Here is a 17,263-nt window from a genome sequence, read left to right as displayed (position 1 = left end):
TCAAAACTATAGAATAAAAAGTGTGGTTTTTGGTTGACTGCCAAGTTGTCCAACAGAATACAAACTGCTTCCTTCCTTCCTCCTCTTTTTTCCTAAAATCTCAGATTCCAAGCTGCACAAATCTCCTAAAATGATGTCTCTGTATCTATAGAACTGAATTTTCTCCCCATGAATATATACATTTTCACCTGGAGATTTGTGTTACATTCAGGGCACCCATACCACAATACCTGGATTATTTGTTCCTGAATCTAAAGCATAATTAAATCTTTCAAGGACGGATAATACATTTTGCCTAAGCACTTTTTGGGGGGGAAAGGGGATTAGTAAACAGAGTTTATGGTTGGTGCTCACTTTAAATTGTAAAATCATCACACAAGTAACTGTAAAAATTCCATATTTCTAAGACACAATGAATAAAATACTTCAAGAAGCAGCACTCAACATAGAACCTTGTGCAAAACAAGATAGCAGGCTCTTAAAACTTTGGTTTCCTTGCCATACAAAGACACTCAAATGTAGATTATATAACTCAATACTGGCATTTATTCATCTAGGTAAAATGTGTACTCAAGTCAAACCTAAAATAACAACTTGAGCAGTGATGGCATTTAATGAATAAACACAAAATCCAACAATTATCTGTCTAATGCCCATCACTGGGAAGAATTAGAGTCTGACATGACAATACCCATCAGTTAATACAACTCCTCCTTTAATAATCTTCCTTCAAGGTTCCTTTCTTGTGTTCTCCATTTTGTTATTGGGTATCATACTGAAAAACACAACCTGTAAGGATCATGTAGGGTGAATAACGTGGAAGGTTACATTAATGTTTCACAGTGAGCTGCCTTATCACTCTCCTTGCCACACAAGATAAAAATGTGTATTTTGATGTGTCCATATTTTTTGTAATCTTTGGACAGCTGGGAATTGTTCAGTTGATATTACATTAGCATTTTTCATTGACTTCCTTTGGCAAATGCTGTAATTTATAGCATGTTAAGCATTCCTAGAATATACCATCTCTTTTTGCCTATAAACTTGTTATGTGAAGATTTATCGTAAGATCAAACTTCTCTTACTTACCTTCTATAGAACTTTTGCTTACAATCTAATCTAAACCTAAAATCAGCTTTGTGGTTTACAGAACCTAGTAAAAGCAAAATCAAAGATACTAAATTGAGACACTCATGCACTTAAGGGTGCCCTCCTGCCCCAAGATTTACATCTAGCTCTATAATCCTCATAACATTGATGTAACAATCTTGCTCCTAACCAGGCAGAGATGTAGTATACTGTAGAGGCAATAGTCCCAACCTCCAAGAAAAGGGCACAAAGTTATAATTAGTCTTCAGCACCATTCCAAAGGCTAATTAATAGATTATCACTGATTTTAGCTAGAAAGAAATCTGTCCTTCTAACTATATGCTGCGCCCCACAGTACTCCATACTCTGCATGGGGGAAATAATAGATTTATTTTATGGAAAAAAATAGTATTTCAGATCATAGGGAAACTTCATATTCTGAGCCACTTCTTTGGGGAACTAAGAATTCATTTGGCACATGACAACAGTTGGAACAACAGGAGATGGACCACCCTGCCTTCCGTACCTTGAGGATAACAGCTTCCATATTTTTAAACTTCCCCCTTTTTCCAAGGTAGGAGTGCAGCAGCCCCAGAAATAGCTGAAGAACATATTCAGTACACTGTGACCTCACCTCCCTACTGATTTACAAATTTGGAAACTAGGCAGTGATACTCCATGTAGCCCCAACCCCAGAAAAGAATCAAAAGAGCTACTGCCCATGAGCTAGACCCCAAGCAAAGACTCTCACAGAGCTTCATTCCTTCTGCCTGTTATCCTCACCAGTCCTCCACAATGGCTCTACTGTTACAACTGGACAAAGGGCTTGAGCTGCTCAATGGCTCCTTGTTTCTTCCCTTCCCTACTGCAATAAGATCACCAGTCTCTCAAGATTCCATTTTGAACTATTCTAAAGCAAAACTATGTCACCATCACTTCACAATATGGCTTAACTCAGCCCCCTGGAAAGTCTTGCCACTCAAGGTATTCGGCACACCACTAGTTCACCAATACTGGCAATCAGGCAGACTACCCACCTATCAATATAAATTATAAAAGAAGTAATAAACATCAGAAACATCAGTCAATGTCAGTCTGGTACAGTCAGTCACCTCCCACAGTACCAAATCAGAAGGACCTTTATATTGATCAACTCTACATCAGTAGACAACACGCTTCAAACTTTTCATGTATTTATCACCAATTAATCGCCTCGCTTGGTCTGCATCAAGAAATCTGGTTTATTAACCCTGCAGGTCCAGTCCTAGCTCATCTTGTCTGCTGACCTACTGTATAGACTACAGATTCAGGCCCAGAGACACAAATCTGGAGACAAAATAGACATTCTATTCTCTCCAGAACTGAAATGAAGGTAAAGCTTAATTGGGAAAAAAATTCTTTGAGTGCATCTTCTTTATATGTGAAATCCAGACATAAGACTATTCCAAGCATCCTATTAATTTACAAATCTCCATATACCAAAAGCTTTCCAACTGACCTAACAGAAATGCAGGCAAAATGATCATTAAATTCAGAAGGCTCATCATTGTGGGAGATTTCAATATCCATGCAAACTATGCCTCAGATGCAACAGCATTGGCTTCCCATCTGAACCCTCCATCTAAGATTTGTCATGGGTAGTTTCCAGACCCGGACCCACTTCCTGTACTCTGGACCAAGATCCTCAGCCTCGATGTAGATATAAGAAATATAAGAACTTCCTGGTCAGATAACTGTCTCCTTCAGGTGAAAATAACTATTCTCCCCATCACAAGGCAAGAAGAAACAAGCTCCGTGAATCAACTCTTACCAACTTCCAAAAACGTACTTATACAAAAAAACCTTACCCAACTAGGAGGCCAACAAGTGGAAGAAATAATGAGCACTACAAATCCCTGACCACTAAGATAGACACTACAGCACTGAAGTGCCCCATCCAACTCTACCACACAGACACATAGCTTTGGGATGAAAACTCAGTAAGGAACAACACTAGAGTCAATGACAAACAATCTAAGTCATAAGGCACATCTTTAAATGCTACTGCTGAGAATCAGGCAAAACATTCCTACTACTCCTTAATCCTGTGCCTTACAGACAAAGTCACATCCTACAAAACTTTTCTTTTCCGTAAATTCAAAGTGGTTAAACAGCCACCTGTCCTGTCTTAATTTTGTTGAAGCTACCTGTATACTGAACAATTGTGACTACACTTGAACTGTCATTATGGGTGCTAGGAACCAAATTCTGACCTGGGGTAAAAAGATATCACTCCACTGATTGTAATGAATCTTCGCCCACATAAACTAGGTCTCATTATGTAACTTTGATGTCCAACATGGCACACCTCAGTTCTCTCACTAAAGCTGGTACAGTAGAGCTATTCTACTAGCATGGACAGTGCCCTCAGCTACTGCGGATGGTAAATGTGTACTTTCACATGGTACGCACTATAGACTTCTCCTGCCAAAGTTGGTGATGAAAATGGTCGTTTCACTGGTGTGGGAAAGAGTCACTTGAGTTCTAGTTCTACTTGTTACAATCCGACCTTGGTCAGGACACTGAACACTACATGCTTGGATAGGAGTATATTGTCTTCTGGGGTTGACTCGGTCTCTAACATGGTGGATTTTCAACTGAGGACACTGTTTACAGTGCCATTAAAACTGGATATATGACTCCTAAAGTAGTTACATTTATTAAATTTCAGTTATGTCCCATTGTAAGTATAGGGAATATGGCAAATACCATATTAAGGTACGTGTAGTGCAATAAATGTCCGTTTTTAATTGAACGGTGCAAAAAATGTCTTATATAGTATTTGACATTCTTGTGTGCTTCTAAAAAGCTACACTATTAAGATATATTGTATTTAAGGCATAATCATTTTTTAAGATATATTCTGACCAAAAAGATATCTGCTACATTTTAAATAAACTATGAACATCCCTTTTAGTTTAATGTTCTTAATTCAAATATACTGGAAACACAATATGAAAGTGTTAAACTGCCAAGGGAGTAATAAAAAATGGTTTGAAGAATCTGTTAAAATGAAAAGATTAGAAAGTCAAAGCTTTTTCACTTTGTTACATTGTTTTGTTAATGACAGGCACAAATCCAGACTGTCATATCATATCATAGCAATTTTAAACAGTTTTTGCATTAACTAGTCATAAATATTCATCTGCAAATGTTGACGCATTCACTCAACATTATATATTTACACAACACTGACTTTATAAGACTAAACATATATATAAATATGTTTTACATTTATTTACTTACCAACAGTATCACATGGTTCATCTTTATGTACGCAGAAATCCTTCCTAGAATTGGGCGGGGGGGGAAAAAAGACAAATTTTCAGCAAGCTGTACTGTTAGATCAGTAATGATTGTGTGACCCATTTGCACATATTTTGTATGGCTCAGTGAATAACTGCAAGGCTCCATTAACTCAACAAGGAGCATAGTGAAGCAAATGCTGGAATTAACGAGAACACTTTAATATTAGTTTATCCACAGAGCAGATTTAGGGTTAATCGGGTGACAAAAATGTACCTCACATTTAAACTACATGGGTCATAACTCTTGGTTGTTTCACAATTCTCTGATCTCTTGAAATGTACTTCTAGTCAGTGGAGCCAGCTTTACCAAACTCTAAATCTCTTATGTTTCCTTTTATTTTAAGGAAAAAAATCAGAAATGCTTAGATTACAACCCAAAGCAATATTTGTTTTTTCATTGTTAGAAGCATTGAATTATTGATGGTATTTGTGCTTTTTTAAGAGAATAAAATTGCGAGAAAGAAGCATAATCTGGACATATTCTGGAAAAGATTCTCTGCCAGTGCATCTTGTTCTGAAATAATAGAAAGCTTGCAGTTCAAGTCTTGTGTAGCTTTCCTGTAGTAAGGCTGACATAGCTGGCTACTATATATCCAGTTTTTATACATGTATCTCCATAAATATCAGTGTTTATCTGTGCCAATTCAGACAAGTTTTTTACTTCCATGTTGATAAACATCTGCTAGGAACTAGTCTGACATTATCACATCTATTTTATTTGTTCTTAAAGACAAATGGCTGGTAAAATGGATAAACATATCCAATGGCAGAGTTTGGCATCTTATTAATAAGAGATTAGTATTTACAGGTAGGTTGATGAAAGGGATGTTGATTTTAAAGCTAACTGATGCCAACCTGTTGTTTTTAAAAGGGAATTTAGACAAGAGGAAACATTTCAAAATGAAATATGAGTGCTGAATTAGGTATGAAATAAAGTGAAAACATTTTTTGTACTCAAGGGAAATCCTACAGATTTGCTTTTAATTTATATACACATACACACACACATATACGCACAGTTACATGTGTTATACCATGGGTGATACTCCTCTATACTTTTGAATGGACTGCTTAGGGCAGAGATGTCTCATATTATTTTAATACTCATTTTATGAAGGTATATATTGCCATATCAATGGGAGTTGGGTAACTCTTGAACTACTCAGTGAACATTTCTGCATAGTGCATGTGCAGCATGCCTGGTTCCAATAGCAATTCAGGCTACTAAATAGTTTCTGTGAATAAGGCCCTTGAGTCTGCACATTTATAAAGTTTTAATCTATGCATTTATTCATATGAGCTGACTAATCAATAATTGTTATATTAACCCTTTTGATACCCTATTGGTATTCACTCATCCTGAAAAATGACCCCATAGACATAATCCATATATCCTCACATTCCAACAAAATGTTATATCTTTCATTATTATGCAAAAGCCCTAAGTTTGCAACTGAGTGTGGCAATCAAGGTGTATTGTCTTCCATTGTCCATTTCTACAATAAAATGTTAGTTTATTATGAAAGTCCACCAGGTAATTCATTAGGCAAACAGAATTTTTTTCCAACTATTACCTCACATCTTAGCTAAATATTTTTTTCAATGATCAGATGATTGCTAGTGCATGCAAGAGCATTTCTGGTACTTGGGATGGGAGAGGAAGACAACAGAGCTACATTTTTATGAATGCAACTAAACAAAACAGAATAGTGATTGGATTAAAAAAAACCAAACCAACACTTTAAAATAAAAGTATTTTTATAGTGAAGCCCACTTTCATGTATATGATTTGGGTGCAAGAGCAGCCTCAAGAGACTAGCTGCACAGGCTGGTGAACTTCAGACACTTGATCAAAGCAATATCACTAGGGAGAGAAAGCAGTAAATGAATGCCTTTGAGTTCTCCAGTCACTTTCTTCTGGATAATTTAGGAACAGAAAAGCTAGGGGTGAAAGTAAGGCGGTACGGGCCGGTACGGCATACCGGTAAAAAGCAGCCGCCTGTACCGGCCCTTATCGCTGACTTTAAAGCGCTGCCGTGGCAGCGCTTTAACATCCCTGCCCCTTTCTCCCTCCCTCCTCCCCCAAGCCACCGCCAACATGGGGAAAAAGGAGCAGCTACCCCAAGGACGGTGATTTAAAAGGGCTCGGGGCTCCGGCTGCTGCGAAGGTAGCCACAGCGGCCAGAGCCCCGGGCCCTTTAAATCGGCGCTGGAGCCCCGGGCAGCACGGGCGGGCTGGCTGGCAGGCGCTGACCCACCCCCCCCAGCCCTGCCCCTTCCACCTGAGACCCCGCCCCCCATACCAGTAAGAGAGAAGTTTTACTTTCAGCCCTGAGAAAAGCAAAAAATAGAAGAGAAAACCACCAAGGTCTACAGACCCCCAGAATAATCTAGGAACCCACTGAGATGAACCTTGGGCTTGGAGCCAAAAATGATGAAGAGGAAACTAATCAGATGCAGAGGATTCTTTTATTTTTTCTAACCTGCAATATATCATATTAATGCACTGGGTTGTAACATAATTCTTTGTCTTATGCTATGTCACCCAAGGGACCTATTGCACTGTTAAGCAACATGGCAAAACCATAAGAAATATAGTACCTATGGTCAAGCTTGTGTGCATATGTATCAACAGTCTGAGGACGTAAACTCCTATTCCCCTGCTACCATCACACCTCCATCTCCCCAACCATTATTATTAATTGTTGTTGCAAGCGGGAAAAAAGGGAGAACAGATCCTTGAATGTAACAGAAACAGAAGATTACAAAACTTTTAATTTTCCAATATCTAAGAGCCTTTTGTTTACTGTATAAATTTATTTTTACATATGAACATGAATTATTTTCCCTTTTTGTCTGAACTATGCATCCCAGAATTTCGCTATGGGAGTTTGGGGAAATAGCTCTGTTATGTCTTGGAAATAAGCTCTTGGTTCCTAACTAACATTGAAAAAATGTAACACATCCTTTAATTTCCAAGAATGAGGGTGCATTACATTTGAGAATAGGCCCCTTGGTAAAGTTTTATGATGCTCTAGATATACCTATAAATGACTCATCAGCAGTTGTTTCCTGATTCCTGTAGGAAACTTTTACAAAGAATGTATCTGTGTTCTCCATATGTGTGTTGTCATCATTGAAACATGTTTACTTGTATTGAATATGTAACAGGTTCCCCCCCTCCCCACTCACATTTGTTACATGACAGCATGCTCAAGCACAAAAAACAAGAGATGACACGGTCCCTATGCCAAATATCTTGTGGAATAAATAAATCGTACAAAATGCATGGGAGGCCCAGAGAAAGGTACAATCATTGATATGATTTGTTTGCTTTTCTTTCTCTCTCCTTCCCTAGGTATAATACATCAGAGGTCTAGTGTCTGCATACATAAGATGTGCACAAAAATTTTCGGCGGCATACTACAAATAAATAAAAATAAAATGCTCATATTGATAAGGGGCATAAGAAATACATTAGCTGCAAAAAGAAAAGGAGTACTAGTGGCACCTTAGAGACTAACCAATTTATTTGAGCGAACTGTAACTCACGAAAGCTTATGCTCAAATAAATTGGTTAGTCTCTAAGGTGCCACAAGTCCTCCTTTTCTTTTTGCGAATACAGACTAACACGGCTGCTACTCTGAAACCTGTCATTAGCTGCAAAATTACTCTGTAATAAAGTTGAACAAAATGATCACTAATTGACCACGTTTATCAAATAGCAAGTCTATTTTTAAAATCCACATAAAAACAATAGTTGTGACATTAAAAAAAACTTTCAGCGATATTAGTGAAATTCTGCTTATTTAATAGCTACTTTTTAAAGCTTTTACTTTTTAAGCCCCACAATTATCTAAGTAAATAAGTCACCTCATGTGAAGTTTATCACTCAAGACTCTAATCCTAGAGCAATATCATGCCCCAAGGAAGGGGAGATTTCACGTGCATGTTTTGCCTTAAAAAAAAAATCAGTTTTTATAATTTAACCACCACTACTGCATTCTTCAGTTTACACTCCCACTTGATTTCATGTCTGATAATGATGATATATTTTGCCTAATTTAAAGAGCAATCGAACATTCGAAGACTAGAAACTACAGTAAAATCCCACTCAAGTCTCTTCTCCCATCTGTACCAAGCATGCAACTTCCATTCATGTTAATAATGATTTAGCATGCATATGGAGAGGAGAATAGTCCCTTGTTCAAAGTGGAACTTTTTTGAGATATATGACAGATTTTCAGGCTTAAATAAGGTGACTAATGGGACAAAAGAAGCTTAGGCAGGAGCAGGCAACTACTAGTCTGTCATTTTAATAAATTATACTTAACTTGTAAACTTTTAAACCCATTAAATATAGCATTATAGAAGGTCCTTGGGGCAATGCAAAGATTAAATATCCCACTTCCAAACTTAAAGCCTCCCATTATACTGGAATCTTTTGTTTAAAAAATATACATATAAAACACCAGCAGTTTGATACAGAGCAGGGATGCATAAAAGAGGATGGGGAATGGCAGCAGAGGAAAAATATATAAAACCCCCTCAAATCTAATCTCCATATACAGTTTTGTGCCAAGCTGCCATTTTTAGATGTATTTAACTTTTGTACTGTAAGCAGACTTGTCAACAAAAGTGCAGTTAGTATGTCTAAATTCAAACTGGTCGACAGTTTCCTAACAAAATTTACACAAGAAAAATAATAATCTTAATCAGCCTACCAAATCTTCAGAACAAAATAAAACTTCCGAATCATCTCTTATTTTCAATTCTCCTAACTTCTAACGTTTCAAGCTATGCAAAGTTGTGAGAACATACATTGAGCTGGGTTCTTTATGAAAGAAAACGTAATGCCACTACTAATTCTTTTTGTTCATGTTGATTTCAGGTATTAAGAACTATGGGACAATTGCCCAAGCAACATGTTTTCACAAGTCATGTGGCCCTTATTAGCTACAGTTACAATTAATAGACCCCTCGTGGCAAATATTTTCACTATACTAGCAAATGCCACTATTTTGAATCTTTGTGGATGACTGGTGACAAGGTTTCAAATATTCTTTTCTTTCTGTCTATATTTAGGCAACAAAACATTTTGTAAAACACACCAACACAAGCTGTTGAACCACATTACACTTTCTAAGCATACAGTCCACTTTGCTTATTTTAATGTGAACTGAAGGCTATCAATTGCATTGGAGTAAACAAACAAACACATGACTCATTTACTGTAGTTTGGGAGCTTCACTGTAGATCTATAAGCCTTCTGAATGATTTCATCTTCTGGCGGTAGAGGCAGAGGACATGAGCCTATGCACTTATACAGAGGGCCATGTCATCTCTTCCCTCCTGGTGTGTGGCTTAAAGTAGAACACAGGTAAGTGGATACTTTGGTTGATGTGAAAGTCGATCACTACCTTGGGGATAAACTTTAGGTACAGTCTCTTTAATACCTTATCCATGTAGAAATCATATTTGGTAATCAATGAATGACAGTTTGAAACTGGGGGCTAAATTAGCTACAACTAATTAGGAGAAAGATCTTGGAGTCATTGTGGATAGTTCTCCAAAGACATCCATGCAGTGTGCAGCGGCAGTCAAAAAAGCAAATGGGATGTTAGGAATCATAAAAAAAAAGGATAGAGAATAAGACGGAGAATATCTTATTGCCCTTATATAAATCCATGGTACACCCACATCTTGCATACTGCATACAGATGTGGTCCCCTCATCTCAAAACAAATATACTGGCATTAGAAAAGGTTCAGAAAAGGGCAACTAAAATGATTAGGGGTTTGGAGCGGGTCCCATATGAGGAAAGATTAAAGAAGCTAGGACTTTTCAGCTGGAAAAGAGGAGACCGGATATGATAGAAGTATATAAAATCGTGAGTGGTGTGGAGAAAGTGAATAAGGAAAAGTTATTTACATGTTTCCATAATATAAGAACTGGGGGCCACCAAATGAAATTAATGGGTAGCAGGTTTAAAACAAATAAAAGGAAGCTCTTCTTCACTCAGCGCACAGTCAACCTGTGGAACTCCTTGCCTGAGGAAGTTGTGAAGGCTAGGACTATAACAAGGTTTAAAAGAAAACTGGATAAATTCATGGAGGTTAAGTCCATTAATGGCTATTAGCCAGGATGGGTAAGGAATGGTGTCCCTGGCCTCTGTTTGTCAGGGGATGGAGATGGATGGCAGAAGACAGATCACTTGATCATTGCCTGTTAGGTTCGCTCCCTCCGGGGCACCTGGCATTGGCCACTGTCGATAGATAGGATACTGGGCTGGATGGATCTGACCCAGTATGGCCGTTCTTATGTTCTTATCACTTATGAAATTGGGAGATCAATGAGTCTGACATCTTCCTCCAAAGAGGTCTATTCTGTTAGCCTCCTCATGAGGTATAGACATGGCTTGTCTCTGCCTACTATGCTCCATCACCACCAGTGAGTAGGGAGTAGGTAAGAATAGAGTATTCTGACCTTTTCACTTCATTTCGGCCCGTTATGATGCTGGTGGAACTGTGATGGTCATCTGCCAAAGTGACAAGTTTGACAATAGCTTCATTTATAGTGAGCACCATTTTACTTTGTCTGGAGCTGTGCAGGATGTCCAGCTGTCTGTGAGGGGTTTTCTGGATCTTAGGTTCATCTGGATATGACAGGAAGCTGGAATCCCAGCCTTGTCCAAAGAGAAGGACAAGGTCACCAGCATTTTAGCTGGTCTTCTCCTCTTGGCTGCTCTTGTGGAGACTCTTGGGGAGGCTGTGGTAGCTGTTCCTCCTCCTCGGGAAACTTACACCTCTGAGGTTCCCCTGCTCAATGGTCAAGTACTTTGTGTGGGACTTCCCCCTTGGTGTGGGGACCCAGGGTGATGGGTTCCAGTACATATAAAAGAGGATACTAGGACACCCTGGCCACTTCCATCTCCAGAGTGGGGATTGAGCCCAGACAGGGATTTGGGAGTCCCCATATCCTCCTCCTGACTCCAATGAGTTTGAGCCCAACTCTAACAGGGGAACTCTCAGTACCGGACTCTACTCATTGACCATACTGGCGACAGTCTAGCTCTACCTTGGCTTGAAGATGGGAACACTGAGAGTTACCGAAGGGAGATGTCCTGGTACCAGGACTGGGAATCTAGAGAATATCAATTATTCTGGTTCAAGAAGCATGATTAGGTTGCCCAGTGCTGAGAAGTGGCCTGGAGAGAATGGAGTAATTTTCCTTTCTGTAACTTGGGCCATCGGTGCTGTGCTGATGCAGATACAGTTGTTGGTGGTGTCAAAGTACCACCCAGTACTAAAAAGTGATGAAGTCCCATTCCAGGCCCTTCTGGAACCAGACAGTCTTGTTCCAGAGCAGGTGGTATCTTCTGGCTTGGTACAAGATGGAAACTTTTGCCTCTTCTTAGGGGAATTGAATGAGAAACTTTACCTCATGTCCTTATGGGGAGTGCTTGTCTCTCCCTTCCATGTTTGCTTTGGCTTACCTAAGTCTCTGATGCCAATGGGGGGGTAGGCAAGGAGGTAGGAGAGAAGGACTGCTGAATCAGTCAGAGTAGCACTATAAGGGATGCTCCTATTTTCTTCAGTCTGACATATTTTCTTCAGTCTGACATATTTTGAGAGGGGGAGGGTCTCCCTGGTCAGAAGCTGTCCCTGCGCTTGAGGACCTCTCCATGAGGAATCTTTAAACTCCAAATTCCTTTGACTGCTTTGTCCTTCTCAGGAATGACCTGCAGATGGATGGGGCATGGATTTCCACCAGGCAGTACAAAATGGCATTGTGATCATCTCTTACTAGGAAAGGTTTCAGGAAGCTGATCATTCCTGAAGCCAGGAATTCTTGGCATGTTCTCCCTGGCTACCAATAGAAGAACTAGGGATGGGTTGGTACTGGAATCGTTGCCTACCCAAGCAGGGAGGTCCCAAAATTTAGGGAACCATGCCCCAAAAATCTTCCTAACTAACTAGACTAAAACAACTTAGACTAACTTTTTTAAAGAACTATTTACAAGAAACCTAAAGCTCCATCTTAGACCATGAGCAGTAAGAAGGAACTGAGTAAAGTTCACCAGCCCCCTTTACACTGTCAGTGCAGAGGAAGAAAAGAGATCATGTGTGGACCAAATGGACACCACTAGGAAAAAGTTATCTGATCCTGGTGCTTGGGACACAGGCATAACCTGAAGCACACTACACACAAAAAGAAGCACTCAAAGAAGAAATATAAAATCACTGCAGTTAAAATTTGCAGACGACACAAAAGTTGGTGGAGTGGTAATTAATGATGGGGACAAGTCAATTATATAGACTGATTTGGATCACATTGTAAGATGGATTCTTTTGAACAACATCAATTTTAATACAGCCAGATGCAAGGTCATATATCTAGAAACAATGTATACAGGTCATGCAAGCTGGGAGACCATATCCTGGAATGCAGTTACACTGAAAAGGACTTAGGGGTCATTGAAGATAACCAACTGAACAAGAGCTCCCAGTGCAATGTTGTAGCAAAGAGGGTAAACACCACACCTGTACACATAAGCAGGGAAATGTCAGGTAGAAGCAGGGAGGCAGCATCACCTCTTTCATTAGATATTAACGGAATAATGTGTCCAGGTTAGGAGTCCAAAGTTCAAAAAGGATACTGAAAAATTGGAAATGGTTCAAAAGGTTTCCAATATCTGGAAAACATGCCTTATAGTGAGATACTTAAGAAACTCAATCTATATAGTTTAACCAAGAGAAGGCTAAGAGGTGATTTGATCACAGTCTACACGTACTTATATAGTGAAGAGATTTCTGATAGTACACAATTTTTTCATTAGCGGAAAAAGGCATAACATAATACAGTGGTTGAAAGCTGAAGCCAGACAGACTAAAAATAAGGAACAATTTTGAACACTGAATGTAATTAACCACTGAAGCAACTTATTCAGCGATGCAGTGAATTCTCCACCACAGTCATATAATCACATCTCAATGTCTTTCTAAAAGATATGCTATAGCTCATACAAAATTTATCAGCTTGATGCAGAAATTACTGACAGAGGTTCTGTGTGGAGCTCTGCAAATAATGGATTGTTTGCTTTGCTATCGGTTTCAAAAGATTGGAAACAGAATTTGGTTTGGGTCAAACTGAAACCAAAATTTTTCAGAATTTTCAGCAAATTGAAAAAGTCAAAAATTTCATTTGGGGTCAAATCAAATGTTTCTTTTTGACATTTCCAAAATCTGAAACAACCTGCCGAAACTACAAAAACTTCACAACTGTATCATTAAACCAAAATCTGCATTTTTCAGTTAAAAAAAAAGAGTTCCATCCAAAAAATTTCACCCAGCTCTAGTTCTGTTTTATGCAAGAAGTCAGACTAGATGATCATAATGGTCCCTTGTGGCCTTAAAATCTATGAATCTATAAATCTGATGTAGGTAGGTTAATATGTGATGGGTCAGTAGGACTAGGAGAATATTCTAAGCAGATATGTTTAGCTGGTATAGCCCACTCCCTCCATTTGAGAGAAAACGTGAATTCCTCATGAGTTCTAATCCTAGCCTTGGTGCATACTCTCCTAGGTAGATTTTGCTAAGTAATTGGACCCCACTGCTTTAGTTTCTCGATAATGTGGAAACAGTAATACATACTTACCTACAGCATGCTGTAAGTGTTGTGAGGATTAATGTTTCGAAAGAATGGTTTTGTATCAATTATCTATATAAAAAGTTGCCATTTACTTTACATGAATTAAATGCCTATTATTATTATTCCACTTAACTAGAAGTTCTATCCTATATAACTTAAGGTGAAATCTTTTTAGATATTGAAGGCAAATACAAATAATTTTCTAATCAAAGTCAGGAAAGGAAAACTCCATTTTTTTAAAAGTATGTCTGCTGTACAGTAAGCTAAACAAAGGGCAGGTTGGTATATGGATCATTGGCTCTCTGCATCTACAAATTAAGTTTCTGCTTATGTCACAAAAACAAAACTAAGCAGACAATATTAGTAGGTAAAAGTACTTTTTTATTTAACAGTTTTTCTCTCTGTGTGTATACAGAAGCTCTTCTAATGCACATTCAGACACATCACAGTACATTGCGTTGCACTACAGCCAGCTGTAGATTGGAGCAGCAGCTAAACATGGTACATCATTTGTATGGTACTTGAGAGGTACTCAGATACCTCAATGTTGGGGCCACATAAAATCCCAGGTGTACAGATAGTAACTGTGGATCCCCTGGGCCTTCCCCTGTCCTGCCTTCAATTCCACCCTCCATGCAAGCTTATGCTGGGCAAGGATGGAGACATGATGATAATGCTCCCTAAACAACCACTGTATCTGGGTTCTCTCAGTGTAGCCAAAGTTCAAGACTTAAATAACATGGTGGACATTGTTGCATCAATGTGAGTTTTCTTCAAAGAGAAAAATATTTCTATATATGAAAATCTTTAACGCGATGTGTTAATCAATTAAGTGTACATCAGATTGTTTTAACAAGAGAGACCTTAAAGCAATTTCTCTCTTAATTCCTAACTTCTCCTTATAATAAAGCCCCATTCTCATCTACTTTTTTAATCCCCTTTTCAACACACTTGTTCTCTCTCTTCTTTCCTTCTATGGCACTTTACATTAAACATGTAATTGTTTCATCAGAATAAGCCTACCTCTAGAAAAATAGAACCAGATAAAAACCATGCACTCAAGGAGGACTGTTCTAAATTAAAGGAAAGTAATCCATTTGACAACACATCTATTGTAAACACTACAGCCTATTTTTCCCATGTAGAAGATAAAAGTGTGGTAGGAAAGTTTGGTATATAGTTTCATACAGAAACCTTTGTCATGAAGAAAAGCTAGATTGACTGATTGTTGCGTCAAAGAATCTAAGAAACCATGAAAAGTGAGGCATACATATTTCTGTGAAACATATAAAGCCATTAAAAAGTCTCTCTAGAAATCTGATACTCAGTATTTATTTTTAAGTCCTTTTGTGTTTCAAAACACATAGAGTTCATTGACCTGTGAAGAGCATTGTGTCCCCATTTCAAAACTCTGTGTCCTGCTGCTCCATTTTCATGCTATAGAAAGGAAAGGGCCAACTTTTAAAAGGCCTGTTACAGAAACAGTTAAATAAGCTATAATACTTGGTTTCTACTTGTAGAATATAGAGTAAACAGTTGGTATTCCTCTGTCTAAATATTATTTCTCTCAGTAAAGCAGGTCTACTGTCCAAGGCTGTTTGCAAGTTATGACAAGGGAGCCTGTTCTGCATTTGTAAAACAGAATGAAACTCTTTGAACTAACAAAACACACAAGTGTAGCCACACATGGGGTTAACAATACCATAAACTTTGACGATGTGCAGAGGGAGTCTGGATTAGCAAAACATTCCCACAGTCAGCAAGCCATGCTGGTATGATCTATTAAAGCTAAAGCAGCCCTGAGATGAGAGGTAGTATGGTCCAGTGACTAGTACTAGTAGAATGGAACTCAGGAGGTCTAGGCTCTAATTCTTGGCTCAGACACTGACCTGTTGTATGACCTCATTCAAGTCACTTTGCTGCTTTATGCCTCAGTTTCCCCAAAGGGATAATGATATTTACCCCTCTGCATAAAACACTTTGTAATTCACAGGTAAAAAGTGGTATGAACTAAGCAAATTATTATTAAAAAGAAAATCAGAAAAATCAAGACTTAAACAGGATTATCGGATAGAAGCATTTTACAATCTAGAAATACAACAGAAGACACTTCACCCACCAATGAAATGCAGCCAGCTCTGGGTCAAACACAGCTACTTCAGGTAATACACTACAAGAGCCTGTTTGTCCCTGCCTCCTCCTGAAGCTGCTGCTGGCGCTGCCAGAAACATGAAGGAGTCCAGGGCCTGGGGGTGAAGCCCATATTAAGGGGAGCAGTTGGTCAAGTGAAAGTTTTAGGTTTCAAAATGACTTGGGTTGTGTGGCATGGGCAGACTGATCTCCAGAAGTTCTCCCCAGTTCCTGCCTGAAACACTAATACCGCTTGTTGCCTTCAAGGATATGGTGGGGAAGAGAGATCTGTCAGAGGCCACTGGGGCTGTCCAATATGTTCTTTTTAAAGCTATCACATAGTTGCTAATTAACTCTTGAAGCATTTGCAACAAGCTTTGTTCTTCAGCCCTGCTCCCTAGTTCTGTTCATCAGCCCTGCTACCAGCTGCTGTGCTTCCCTACTTATCTATGCCTGGCAACTCTCCATGCCCCCTCCCCATCCATTCTTCCCCATTAGTCGCACCTTCCCCATATCATCTAGTCCCAGGCCCTGCCAACACACTCACAGTTGTTAAACCCTAGGTTTGAGTCTCAGTCTGACAGGCTTCCTTAGATCTGTCAGACTGGGGATGCCTTCTGATGAGTTTTTGGAAGCTTCTTAGATGTAGTCTTATTAGTATTACCATAGTAATAGGAACCCCCAATCAAGGATCATTGTGTTCGGCAGCGTACAAACATTTAACAATGAAAACAGTCTCTGACCCACAGAACTAACCTAAATGACCCACAAAACTGGGTGGGGCTAGGTTTGGAGGATGAGTTTAGTATGGAGAAGTTTGGATGAGCGTAGTATGTAGCAAAGTTACAAGGGCCAGGTCTCTGACAGCTTAGGCTTCAATTTGTCCCACTTTCCCAGCTCTCTCCATAACCTCTTTTTACTAATGCAGTAGATTCTGCTTATTAGCAACCTCTCCAAGGTTAGTTCCGAGCAAAAAGGTGCTATTTTCCAGATATTGCCAATAAGCAGAAGGCTCTGTTTTCAGGGGGATGCACAGAAATAGG

At 38.9% G+C, this 17,263-nt stretch overlaps 1 protein-coding gene across 1 annotated transcript in view; it reads right to left on the bottom strand.

The window, feature by feature from the left end:
* Positions 1-17,263, bottom strand: part of ADAMTS19 (ADAM metallopeptidase with thrombospondin type 1 motif 19) — a 274,632-nt gene that overhangs the window by 169,942 nt on the left and 87,427 nt on the right. The window contains exon 7 of the mRNA XM_048851712.2: positions 4,375-4,418. Within this exon, the coding sequence (XP_048707669.2) occupies positions 4,375-4,418 (44 nt within the window). The remainder of the gene's footprint in view (positions 1-4,374; positions 4,419-17,263) is intronic.

This window comes from Caretta caretta, chromosome 5 (assembly GCF_965140235.1).
Source record: "Caretta caretta isolate rCarCar2 chromosome 5, rCarCar1.hap1, whole genome shotgun sequence".
NCBI lineage: Eukaryota > Metazoa > Chordata > Testudines > Cheloniidae > Caretta > Caretta caretta.
This window is presented reverse-complemented; position numbering and strand designations above follow the sequence as displayed.